Below are 13,786 nucleotides of genomic sequence, written 5' to 3' on the forward strand. Positions count from 1 at the left end.
AGCTTTAACCCATGACATTTGTGTCAATTGTATTTCTAAAGTCATGGTTATAATGTGATAAGTTGTAGTTGGAATTAGATGTAAATAGCTGGGTAGCTTTCTTTTGTGCCTACCTGTGGACTAAGTCTCTGTGTTTATATAGTGTTCACATCACATCTCATGTCAGTGGAGTACCTGGGAGAACGAAGTTTTAAAGACAGAAAGAATACTCATTTTGACTCAGGGTTTGTGTATTTGGTTCTGTAACAGGGTCTTGTCTTGTAGTACTGGGCTGGCCTTGAACTCATGATCCTCCTTCTTTATCTTCCAAAGGGTTGAGGATAAATGTGTACCACTGTGCCTTAAAAACGTGAAGTTTCCACCACCTTTGGCTTTTCGTGGTGTTGGGGACTGAACCCAAGGCTTTGCACGTGGTAGGCAAGTGATTTGCCTCTGGCCTACATCTTCAGCTCTTTGAAATCAGTTTTGGAGGCTGTAGTACATGATTGATTGGCTCTATTACTGTGGGTTTGTGGCATGTATCATTATCATGGCAGAAACCTAGAGTTCCACTGTACTCTTCAAGAGCATTCCCCCAATGACCTGAAAACCTTCTCTTAGGCCCACCTCCTGAGGGCTCTACTACATCTTAGTAGCACTACATTGAGAACAAAGAAACTAGACCTAACCTTGAAGCCTGAGCTTTCAATGGGATCATGTAGAGTGTTTCCAACTGTAGACTCTTGATGGAGTGTCTATTTTCCTTAAGGCACATGTGTATTAAGAGAGGGTGAAAGCTAGGTTTGGCAGTTCATACCTGCAGTCCTAGCACTAGGGAGCCTGAGGTTTGAGAGTTGTTAGGAGTTGAGCCCATTCTGGCCTAGGATACATAATGAGGCTAGGCAGGGCTTTGGCTCCAAAAGAAAATTAAGAAAAGGAATGAAAACCCAGCCAGGCTGTGGTGGCGCACATCTTTAATCCCAGCACTTGGGAGGCAGAGGCAGGCGGATTTCTGAGTTCGAGGCCAGCCTGACCTACAGAGTGAGTTCCAGGACAGCCAGGGCTACACAGAGAAACCCTGTCTACAAACAAACAAACAAACAAACAAAAACAAAAAAACACACAAAGGAATGAAAACCCAACTAAGATAATACTTAAACATTTATGTACTTATAATAATTGATCTAAATTACAGTGATACGATCCGTCAGTTCATGGTGATATTGTGTTCAGCTCCATTAAGAGTATTCGGTTAATGAGATAAGGAGAACCATATTCTAAAGATTAAGGCAGAGCAGATATTTTAGTCTATTTAGACTTACTAGATCAAAATACCTTCCTTAGGTTGGATAGTTTCTAAGCAATAAAAGCTTATCACTCGCAAATCTTGTGGGCTGGAGTCTCAGCAAGGTGCTGGTGATTCCTTCTCTGGGGAAGGATTCCCTTCTTGTGTCCTCCTATGATGGAAGACAGAAAGCCTCCTAAGAATACTTACTAATCCCATGCATGCTGCTGGAGCACTCATGGCCATTTAATCATTTTGGGCGGTGGCAGTCTGTGGATGTGTGTAGCTTTCAGCCTTCCAGCCATGTTGAACAGGCTCTCCTTGTTTCTGCCGTTATGCTATATATTCCGGCTAGCTGGCCCATTGATTGGGCTTCAGGATGTGATTCTTCTGTCTCCTGTCCCTCCCTGTCATGTGTATCTGGCTTTTAAAATGGGTTCTGAAGATTGAACTTGTCTGAGCAAGCACATGTTACACACAAACACATGTTTAGAGGGGTGTTTTCCTGGGGAGATGCAGCACACACCTCTTCAGCCCAGGAAATGGAACCCACAGCAGCTCAAAGTAACAATTGTGCCAACATCCAACTTGGCAAACCCAGTAACTTTTTATTGGGGATACTAAAAGGACTATGGGTAAGGAGCAGGGATGGCTCGAAAAGCTCCCTTTCAGATACTGAAAACCCACTCCAACATGGGTGATGAATTACAAAAGCTACACGCCTGCTTCCCTGTCTAAAATCTCTTTAGCCTGGCTGATCAGTCTTTATCCAGCAGCTATTCGCTCCTTTTATGGAGCTGGGAGGGGCCTTCAAGTCCTGCTTTCCTAGATGTGTGACCATTTGTTTCCTTCCTCCCCCCATGGAGGGTTGTTTCGCTGAAAGGAAAATGTGCCACAGTAAAGTCAGAGGGCAACCCTAAGGGGTTACTTCTCTTTCCACCCGGTGGGCCTTGGGATCAGCTCCAGGCTTTCAGACTTGGCAAGAAGCTTCTTTACCCCGGTTATGTTATTTCAAAGGGGAAAATTACATCTATTTTTCTAAAATTTGAAATTAAAACATCATTGTTCCCTTTTGCACCTAGTATATTCTGTCTTTAGAAATGTGTTTTAATAGGTCAGGCTCACCTTTGACCCCAGGGACCCCAGAGTGGAAGGAAAGAAGCAGCTCCTGCAGGCTGTTCTCGGGGGGTCAGGAGCCTGCACGTGTGGGTCCTGGGGATTGAATTCAGGAGCCTGCACGTGTGGGTCCTGGGGATTGAACTCAGGAGCCTGCACGTGTGGGTCCTGGGGATTGAACTCAGGTTGTTGGGCTTGGCAGCAGGTACCTGTGCCCACCAATCTGTCTCGGATACATAGAGAGAATAAATAAATGTTCAAATTTGGTTTTCCTTTAGGAAGCAAGAAGTGATTTGGCTCCTCCTCCTGTGCCCCAGAGAGCACCACGGAACACTGTCACCCAGTCTGCTTCAGGTGATCCTGAAGTAGACAAAAAAATTAAGAATCTAAAGAAGGTGAGAAACTTAAATGAAAAGCAGATATGTACATAAGAATTAAGAGTGAGACTCAGGTGCTTAAAAACAGGGATTTAAAAAGTTGGTAACAGTTCTCATTGTTGCTCTTTCCTTTAAGTATCATAATTGAGAAAAGATCTCAGTTCACGTCCATTTACCAATGCCTTAATGACTGAAACTACTTACAGTGTTTAATTGTGAAGTAATGCAGAATGATAGGGACACATCTGTGTACAGAAGGCATGTTTTGTTGTCATTGCTGTGGGACTGGAGGTTGAACCCAACGCTCATGAGTACTAAGCAAGTGTTCCTCTACAGAGCCACATCCCCAGCCTGGAACACTTACCTCACCATCTCATTAGCTACAAGAAATATTTTATTAAATGAAATATATACTTTATTTCAAATAAACAGATACTTTATTCCAGTTTTTTTTTTTTTTTTATGGGAACACACACGGGAGCTTGCCATGTCTGAGGGCAGGTCTGGGGGTGAGGCTTCTCTTTTTTTTTTTTTTCGTTTTTTTGTTTTGTTTTTTGTTTGTTTGTTTTTTGTTGTTGTTTTTGTATTTTGAAAAAAAATTTTTTAATTTATTTTTTCTCAAATCGTAATTCATTCACACAGGGGTTATAAACACAGAAAGGCAGGATATGGGGAAGGGAATGACACTGGAGTGTGGGTGTTCAGGGGGAATACAGATATCTTCAGAACCGGGTATTGGATGGGTGAAGGTTCAGGGGACAAGTCACTATGACTCTGCCTATGACTCACTTGACCTTATCTAAGTTGGTATTGTCTGCCAAGGCTACCTATTTACAAGCTCTATGGCTACTTAGGCTTATAGATTTCCACAAAAGCTGCCTGTTTACATTAGCTTATAGCTATCTGTTTCGATGTTTTTCCACTGAGACCCAAGACTTGGTGTTAGCATACATGTATGACAGGCCTATTGCTGATTTTAGGCCTATGGCTGATTTTAGGCCTTCAGTGTGTAAGCAGGGCTGCCCCTGACATCTCCTCCCTTCTCTAAGTATAGAAGGGCTGTGGCAATTCTAATCTTGTGAAGGTGGGGATAGAGGCCTGACCTCCAGTAATTGAAGGGGACCTTGTAATGGCTCCGGTCCCCCTGTCGTTGTCCAGTGAGGCATGAGGGCCATACCCATCCCCATGTCTTTTTCCTGGAGAGGGGATACTTTTGACATCAACCCCTATGCAGTCAGGCTTGTCCCCCAGGGAACCCAGAGAGATATTTTTATCTTTTATTTATATTCCCTTGCAGTGCTTAGCCTCGCAGCCTAAGCAAGAATTCAGATCGCCTGTCAGAGGGGGTTCTGGGTGGCCCCTCTCTGCTTGGTCTAGGGGCAGAAGTCCCCCCTTTTAGGTTGGGTGGAGATGGGATTTTGGAAACACCCTGTATAAAGTAACAACCTCATCTTGAGTCTTGTGGTCCTCCTTAGCTAACTTATGATAATGTATCTGAATAGGTTTTGCTACCAAATTATTTATCTGTTGTATCACAGAGTTAGTCTGCCTATTTGAGGCCCAGGGACCAGCAGAAATAAGCAAAAAGAAACCAAATAATGGTCCCAAGATGGGAGGAAGTAGGGTTGACAACCTTGGAGAGGCTGAAAACCAATTCTTGTACCAGCATTCATCTGTCTCTTTCTCTCTCTGATTTTTCTCAGGGCCTTCACTGACCTATTTCATGCTCTCTTTAACCATCCCTGTCTTGTCTGTGTAAAGGCAACCTTCTTCTTTAAGGGCTGTACACAGTCAAGAGCTGTACTCAGCCTTTTCTATTGTAATAGAGTAAATCAAGTCCCATAAGGATCTTTGCGATTTTAGGAGGACTCTTCAGACAGTGAAACGAGGGATTTCTACAGATTAGTGATGTCAATCTCTAGCTGTTTGATGTTCTTGTCAGTGGCCCTTCAAAGGTCTGAGTAGTATAATTTCAGAGGCCAGCTTCTGGATTAGAACTTTTAACAGCAGACATCACGGGTGATTCATTTTTACCTGGAAAGGAAAAAGAAGGGAATTCTCAGGGAGATTTCTCTTCCCTGGATGTAAATTGTTATTCATCTTATTTATGGTTGGGCCTGGCTTTGTGGGGATATCTATTTATTTCATTAATCTTTTTGGTAGCCGGTTAGTTGTGCCTTCTGTGGTATGAAACAGGCATATCAATCCTTGGCCCTGTAAGGGAACTGGGTCTGGGCCATTCCTTTTAAGGGTAAGAAGGTTCTTCCCCATACCTGTGGCAAAGTTTTTGTTGGTCTCGGTGGTGCCAGAGGCAGACAGCAGCAGATTTGCCATGAGCTTTCAGCTTTAGAGAGTTAAAAGTGAACAAGGCATGATGGAGAGTATTTCAGGGGGACTCCTTCTGGGCGGGTACTGTTCCCCCTCTCTTGTTTTTAAAGCCAATTTTTCAGAGTTCTTGTAAAATCAGGGCAGAAGCGCCAACAGTCACTTCTTCCAGACTCAGAGAGTCATGAAGACCCTATTTAAAGATATATAAATCATATTAATAATCTTTTGTCAAAGGACTGTTACATCACCGCCGACAACTAATCAGGCTATATAATATATCGATTAGTAATAGCTTCTACTTTTTGTGAGATTACGTCTCTTTTGTCAATTAACTGTTGAGGAAAATTAGGATTTACATCTCTCTTGAGAATATTGAACAATGTTATCTCCTCTGCCATTCTCCCCCAAAACCCCTTATCCCATACCCCCTCCTCCTGTTTTAATGAGGCTGTGCTCCAAACATCCTCCCAGTCCCATCTCCCTGCTCTCAAATTCCCAAACAGTAGGAGATCCAAACTTTCGGGGACCATGGCCCTCCACTTCCACTGAAGTCTGACATGGTCATGCTCAATTACCTATACAGGTAGAGACATGAGTCCCTCCCTTTGTGCTCTCTGACTGGTAGTTTAGACGTTGGGAGCTCTGGTTGAAACTTTTGATACTCCTTCTAGAAAGGATCAAAGCACCCACACTTTGGCCTTCCTTCTTCTTCATGAGTTTTATGTGGTCTATACATAGTTTCTTAGAAATTGTGAGCTTTTGGGCTAATATCCACTTATCAGTGAGTGCATACCATGTATGTTCTTTTGAGATTGGGTCACCTCACTCAAGATGATATTTTCCAGCTCCATCCATTTCCCTAAGAAGTTAATGAACTCATTGTTTTTAATAGCTGAGTAGTACTCCATTGTATAAATGTACCACATTTTCTGCATCCATTCTTCTGTTGAAGGGCATCTGGGTTCTTTCCAACTTCTGGCTATTATAAATAAGGCTGCTATGAACATGGTGGAGCATGTGTCCCTGTTGTATGTTGAAACTTCTTTTGGGTATATGCCCAGGAGTGGTATAGCTGGGTCCCTAGGTAACGCTATGTTCAATTTTCTGAGATACCGCCAGACTGCCTTCCATAGTGGTTGTACCAGTTTACAATCCCACCAACAGTGGAGGAGTGTTCCCCTTTCTCCACATCCTCGCCAACATGTACTGTCACCTGTGTTTTTGATCTTAGCCATTCTGACTGGTGTGAGGTGGAATCTCAGTGTTGTTTTCATTTGCATTTCCCTGATGACTAGGGATGCTGAACACTTCTTTAGGTGCTTCTCAACCATTCGAGCTTCCTCAGTTGAGAATTCTTTGTTCAGCTCTGTGCTCCATTTTTAAATAGGGTTCTTTGATTGTCTAGAGTCTAATTTCTTCAGTTCTTTGTATACCTTGGATATTAGCCCTTTATCAGATGTAGGGTTGGTGAAGATCTTTTCCCAATCTGTTGGTTGCCGCTTTGTCCTATTGACTGTGTCCTTTGCTTTACAGAAGCTTTGCAGTTTTATGAGGTCCCACTTGTCAATTCTTGGTCTTAGAGCACAAGCCATTGGTGTTCTGTTCAGGAACTTTTCTCCTGTGCCTAAGTGTTCCAGGCTTTTCCCCAATTTCTCTTCTATTAGTTTCAGCGTAGCTGGTTTTAGGTGGAGGTCCTTGATCCACTTGGAATTGAGCTTTGTGCAAGGAGATAAGTATGGATCAATTTGCATTCTTCTACATGCTGACCTCCAGTTGGACCAACACCATTTGTTGAAAATGCTGTCTTTTTTCCACTGGGTGGTTTTAGCTCCTTTGTCAAAGATCAAGTGACCATAGGTATGGGGGTTCATTTCTGGGTCTTCTATTCTATTCCATTGATCCTCCTGCCTATCTCTGTTCCAATACCACACAGTTTTTATCACTATTGCTTTGTAGTCCAGCTTGAAGTCAGGGATGGTGATTCCCCCAGAAGTTCTTTTATTGCTGAGAGTAATTTTCGCAATCCTGGGTTTTTTGTTTTTCCAAATGAATTTTAAGATTGCTCTCTCCCCTCCTTTTTTTTTTTTTTTTTTTTGGTTTTTCGAGACAGGGTTTCTCTGTGTAGCCCTGGCTGTCCTGGAACTCACTCTATAGACCAGGCTGGCCTCTAACTCAGAAATCCGCCCGTCTCTGCCTCCCAAGTGCTGGGATTAAAGGCGTGCACCACCACCACCCGGCAAGATTGCTCTTTCTATCTCTGTGAAGAATTGAGTGGGAATTTTGATGGGGATTACATTAAATCTGTAGATGGCTTTTGGCAAAATAGCCATTTTTACTATATTAATCCTTCCAATCCATGAGCATGGGAGGTCTTTCCATCTTCTGAGATCTGCTTCGATTTCTTTCTTCAGGGGCATGAAGTTCTTGTCATACAGGTCTTTTACTTGCTTGGTTAGGTTCACACCAAGGTATTTTATATTATCTGTGACTATTGTGAAGGGTGTCATTTCCCTAATTTCTTTCTCAGCCAGTTTATCTTTTGAGTAGAAGAAGGCTACTGATTTGTTTGAGTTAATTTTATAACCAGGCACTTTGCTAAAGTTGTTTATCAGGTTTAGGAATTCTCTGGTGGAAGCTTTGGGGTCACTTAAGTATACTATCATATCATCTGCAAATAGTGAGATTTTGACTTCTTCCTTTCCTATTTGTATCACTTTGACCTCCTTGTGTTGTCTAATTGCTCTGTCTAGGACTTCCAGTACTATATTGAATAAGTACGGGGAGAGTGGGCAGCCTTGCCTAGTCCCTGATTTTAGTGGGATTGCTTCAAGTTTCTCTCCATTTAGTTTGATGCTGGCTACTGGTTTGCTGTATATTGCTTTTACTATGTTTAGGTATGGACCTTGAATTCCTGACCTTTCCAAGACTTTTATCATGAAGGGGTGTTGAATTTTGTCAAATGCTTTCTCAGCATCTAGTGAGATGATCATGTGGTTTTTTTTCTTTGAGTTTGTTTATATAATGGATTACGTTGATGGATTTCCAAATATTGAACCAACCCTGCATTCCTGGGATAAAGCCTACTTGATCGTGATGGATAATTGTTTTGATGTGTTCTTGGGTTCAGTTCGCTAGAATTTTATTGAGTAATTTTGCATCAATGTTCATAAGGGAGGTTGGTCTGTAGTTCTCTTTCTTTGTTGGGTCTTTGTGTGGTTTAGGTATGAGGGTAATTGTGGCTTCATAGAACGAATTGGGTAGTGTTCCTTCTGTTTCTATTTTGTGGAATAGTTTGAAGAGAATTGGAATTAGGTCTTCCTTGAAGGTCTGATAGAATTCTGCACTAAAACCGTCTGGTCCCGGACTTTTCTTTGTGGGGAGGCTTTTAATGACTGCTTCTATTTCTATTTGGGTTATGGGACTGTTTAGATGGTTTATCTGGTCCTGATTTAACATTGGTAACTGGTATTTGTCTAGAAAATTGTCCATTTCATCCAAATTTTTCAATGTTGTTGAGTATAGGCTTTTGTAGTAGAATCTGATGATGTTTTGAATTTTCTCAGTTTCTGTTGTTATGTCACCCTTTTCAGTTCTGATTTTATTAATTTGGATACTGTCTCTCTGCCCTCTGACTAGTCTAGCTAAGGGTTTATCTATCTTGTTGATTTTCCAAAGAACAAGCTTCTGGTTTTGTTGATTCTTTGTATAGTTCTTTTTGTTTCTATTTGGTTGATTTCAGCCCTGAGTTTGATTATTTCCTGCCTTCTACTCCTCTTGGGTTTATTAGCTTCTTTTTGTTCTAGGGCTTTCAGGTGCGTTGTCAAGCTGCTAGTGTATGCTCCCTCCAGTTTCTTTTTGTAGGCACTTAGAGCTATGAATTTTCCTCTTAGCACTGCTTTCATTGTATCCCATAGGTTTTGGTATGATGTGTCATCATTTTCATTAAATTCTAAAAAGTTTTTAATTTCTTTCTTTATTTCTTCCCTTACCAGATTATCAATGAGTAGGGTGTTGTTTAGTTTCCATGTGAATGTGGGCTTTCCATTGTTTTTGTCATTTTTGAAGACCACCCTTAGACCATGGTGATCTGATAGGATGCAGGGGATTATTTCAATTTTTTTGTATCTGTTCAGGCCTGTCTTGTGCCCAATTATATGGTCTATTTTGGAGAAGGTACCATGAGGTGCTGAGAAAAAGGTATATTCTTTTACTTTAGGGTGAAATGTTCTATAGATATCTGTTAAGTCCATTTGGTTCATAACTTCTGTTAGTTTCATTGTATCTCTATTTAGTTTCTGTTTCCATGATCTATCCATTGCTGAGAGTGGGGTGTTGAAGTCTCCCACTATTATTGTGTGAGGTGCAATGTGTGCTTTGAGCTTTAGTAAGGTTTCTTTTATGAAAGTGGGTGCTCTTGTATTTGGCACATAGATATTCAGAATTGAGAGTTCATGTTGGTTGACTTTTCCTTTGACAAGTATGAAATGTCCTTCCTTATCCTTTTTGATAGCTTTAAGTTGAAAGTCGATTTTATTCGATATTAGAATGGCTATTCCAGCTTGTTTCTTAGGGCCATTTGCTTGAAAAATTGTTTTCCAACCTTTTACTCTAAGGTAGTGTCTGTCTTTGTTGCTGAGGTGGGTTTCCTGTAAAGCAGCAAAAATCTGGGTCCTGTTTGTGTATCCAGTCCGTTAGCCTATGCCTTTTTATTGGGGAATTGAATCCATTGATGTTAAGAGATATTAAGGAGAGGGTGTTGTTGCTTCCTGTCATTTTTGCTAATTGTGGAGACATCAGTTGTGTGGTTATCTTCTGTTGGGTTTGATGGAAAAGAATTATTTTCTTGCTCTTTCGAGGGTATGATTGCCCTCCTTGTATTTGGGCTTTCCTGCTGTTATCCTTTGTAATGCTGGATTTGTGGGAAGATACTGTGTAAATTTGGTTTTGTCATGGAATATCTTGGTTTCTCTATCTATGGTAATTGAGAGTTTTGCTGGGTATAGTAGCCTGGGCTGGCATTTATGTTCTCTTAGTGTCTGTATGATATTTGTCCAGGATCTTCTGGCTTTTATAGTATCTGGTGAGAAGTCAGGTGTAATTCTGATAGGTTTGCCTTCATATGTTACTTGGCCTTTTTCCCTTGCTGCTTTTAAAATTCTTTCTTTGTTTTGTGCATTTTGTGTCTTGATTATTATGTGACGGGAGGTATTTCTTTTTTGATCTAGTTTGTTTGGCATTCTGTAGGCTCCTTGTGTGATTATGGGCATCTCATTCCTTAGGTTAGGGCAGTTTTCTTCTGTAATTTTGCTGAAGATATTTATTGGCCCTTTAAGTTGGGAATCTTCACTCTCTTCTATACCTATTATCCTTAGATTTGGTCTTCTCATTGTGTCCTGGATTTCCTGGATGTTTTGTGTTAAGAGCTTTTTGCATTTTGCGTTTTCTTTGACAGTTGTGTCAATATTCTCTATGGTAGCTTCTGCACCTGAGATTCTTTCTTCTATCTCTTGTATTCTGTTGGTGATGCTTGTGTCTATGACTCTGATTTCTTTCTTAGGTTTTCTATCTCCAGGGTAATCTCCCTTTGTGATTTCTTTATTGTTTCTACTTCCATTTTTATGTCCTGGATGGTTTTGTTCATTTCTTTCATCTTTTTGTTTGTGTTTTCTTGTAATTCTTTAAAGGATTTTTGTGTTTCTTCAAGGACTTTATCCTGTTTATCTGTGTTCTCAATTTTTTTGATAGTGTTATTTATGTCCTTCTTAAAGTCCTCTATCATCATCATTAGAAGTGATTTTAAAGCAGTGTACCATATCTTCTGAAGAATAGCAGGGAGATCATAATTCAAGGCAGTGTACCATATAGACCATGACATGTTTCAAGGCAGAGGCCAAGAAGATTCTGTACTTTTCCACCACCTGGCCCCTCTTACCCCCTCCCCTTGTAAAACATGCTATAAAAAAGCATCTCATGTTCAAAAAAAAAAAAATTAAAAAAAAAAGAAGTGATTTTAGATCTGGTTCTTGTTTTCCTGGTGATATGGGGAGTTCAGGACTTTCTAATGTGGGAGAACTAGGTTCTGATGATGGCAAATACCTTGGGTTGCTGGTGCTTGTGTTCTTGTGCTTGCCTTTCGCCATCTGGATCTCCTTTGTGCTATCTGTGCTGTCTCTGACTGGGATCTGTCTTTCCTATTATCTAGATTGTGTCAGAACTGTTTGGGATGGGTTTTGCTGCTGGGGTTAGAGCTGAGGCCCAAGATCTGCTCAGTGCTGGGGCCCAGACCAGAAGGAACCCGTGCTCTGGGCCAGGAGTGAATTCCTGGGTCCCAGTGGGTCCCGGTTGCTCCCTGTTTGGGGCAAGTGTTGCTTTTTCCTTACTTGGGACGCTGCCTGAGTTAAAGCTTCTGGGAGGCTCTCTTTCTCTCGGTTTTCTGAGGTTGGTTACAGAGCTGCCGCCTGGGACCTGCTCTGTGCTCGGGCCTTTTTTTTTTTTTTTTTAAATAAGATTTTACTTGTATAGATGTGAGTACACTGGTGTGTTAGACACACCAAAAGAGGGCATCTGATCCCATTACAGATTGTTGTGAGCCACCATGTGGTTGCTGAGAATTGAACTCAGGACCTCTGGAAGAGCAGTCAGTGCTCTTCTCTTAAATGCAAAGATACTGCCTTGCCACCGTAGAATGCTGGAATAGATGCTTTCATTTGTGTTATACTTATAAATCCACACCTGTACACTCAAGCATCGATGAAAAACTTTCTGTGTATCCTGACAACCCAAGTCTGCTCCGAAAACTCCCAGAGAGAGGAAAAGGAAGGGAGAAGAGACACCACAGAGCTTTCCTCTGCCCTCCATGTGTGTCCCGCCAGCTTAGGCACCACACACCCACACAGAATAACTAAACAACAAAAATATGCAAAACGTATTTTACATAACACCATGTATTTAAAATATAATTTTATATTTAACTTTTAACAGGAATTTATTCTTAGATTTTAATAAACCATTTTTGAAAGAAATGTAGTATGGTGGTGGTGGTTGTTTGGTTTTTGTTTTGTTTTAAGATTTATTTATTTTATTTATATGAGTACATTGTCACTGTCTTCAGACACACCAGAAGAGGGCATCAGATCTCTACAGATGGTTGTGAGCCACCATATGGTTGCTAGGAATTGAACTCAACTTCTGGAAGAGCAGTCAGTGCTCTTAACCACTGAGCCATCTCTCCAGCCCCATGGTTGTTGTTAATACAAGAATCTGCAATAGAAAGTAACTCTTCCTTCTCCTTCCCCATATTTGATTTCACAGAAACTGAAAGCCATAGAGCAGCTGAAAGAGCAGGCAGCCTCGGGGAAACAGCTAGAAAAAAATCAGGTAAGCCTTTGTTTTCTATTTGGTTCACAGTCATTAGCACCCTGTCCTATTTAATATAGGCAATCCTTAAGTCAGAAAGAAAAAGCATGAATACTGGCCCAGACTATGGTGCTGAGTCACTCACTATTCCTAGGGAGGTCTCCTAATGTTGTCACTGTAAAAGTAAGTGACAATTGTTGGGTTAGGTAAATAACAAGAGTTTCCTCCTGCCTGCTGCACCACCCTGCTGGCTTTTCTGTTCTCTTGTTCTCCATACTTGTAAACACAAGTAGATACAGGAAATCTTGCACCAGAAGGAACAGTGAGGCAGCTCTGCATTGCCCCTGAGTGCTTAATGAAAACCAGGTAGAACTGCTTTATAATCTGGGTGTACTAGTGAATCTGATAAAGTGTCAGAATATTGCATTTCTACATTTTGTCCTTTATATTGTCTGTGTACAGGTCCATATTTAGTTTCTATTTAATAACATTATTATTTGAAATGTTTCTAGTTGGAGAAAATTCAAAAAGAGACAGCCCTTCTCCAAGAGCTTGAAGATTTGGAATTGGGAGTTTGAAGACTCACAGAAAACAAATTTGTTGGCAGGAAACACTATAAGCAAGTCTGCTAATCCCATAGTGTTCATGGAATCGCCATATGTCCACTGTTAACATCAGTCTGTATGTTTAACCATTTATCTAAGGTTGAATATGTGTAATTATTTAATGATGTCTATTCAATTGACTTTACATCTGCATTCTGTATCATGTCAGTATGTAATAGAGATGATTTTTTCCAGATAAGCTTAATAAATTGACAGACATTTGTTTTTTAATGGGTAATAGTATTTCCTATATAAACAAATAAAGACATTTTAAATTTGTTTTTGCCTTCAAGTTTGTCAGTTAAAAAGTTCTATATAATCTGAATGTGGTGGCACACATCTTTAATCCCAGCAGTCAGGAATCAGAGGCAGGCGGATCTCTCTGAGTTCAAGGACTGCCTGGTCTACAGAGTGAGTTATAGGAAGCCACAGCTACACAAAGAAACACTGTCTCAGAAAACTAAAAACAAAGAATTCTTTACTATAAATTTACAGGATGTATTATTTGTACCAGAAAACTATGAAGTGTATGTTACTACAATGTTTCTAAATGAAGAAACTTAAGTCCAGAAAATTAAGGAGTCTGTTGGTGCTGAGAGTAGAGAGCCGGCTGCTTAAGTAAGGACGCTGCCTGATGTCCTACCACCACATGCAGCCATGTCTCTAACTCCAAAGGATCTGACTGACACCCTCAGCTGGCCTTCATGGGTACCAGGCATGCACAAATAAACATGTGGGTA

The 13,786-nt window shown here is 40.9% G+C and overlaps 1 protein-coding gene across 3 annotated transcripts in view; it reads left to right on the forward strand.

Moving 5' to 3' along the window:
* Positions 1-13,325, forward strand: part of Eif2a (eukaryotic translation initiation factor 2A) — a 39,901-nt gene extending 26,576 nt beyond the window's left edge. For all 3 annotated transcript variants that reach the window (XM_028763628.1, XM_028763629.1, XM_028763630.1), the window contains 3 exons: positions 2,659-2,775; positions 12,397-12,462; positions 12,954-13,325. In XM_028763628.1, the coding sequence (XP_028619461.1) occupies positions 2,659-2,775; positions 12,397-12,462; positions 12,954-13,019 (249 nt within the window). In that variant the 3' untranslated portion in view covers positions 13,020-13,325. The remainder of the gene's footprint in view (positions 1-2,658; positions 2,776-12,396; positions 12,463-12,953) is intronic.
* The last annotated feature ends 461 nt before the right edge of the window (positions 13,326-13,786 follow it).

Source organism: Grammomys surdaster, unplaced genomic scaffold (assembly GCF_004785775.1).
Source record: "Grammomys surdaster isolate TR1022 unplaced genomic scaffold, NIH_TR_1.0 139, whole genome shotgun sequence".
NCBI lineage: Eukaryota > Metazoa > Chordata > Mammalia > Rodentia > Muridae > Grammomys > Grammomys surdaster.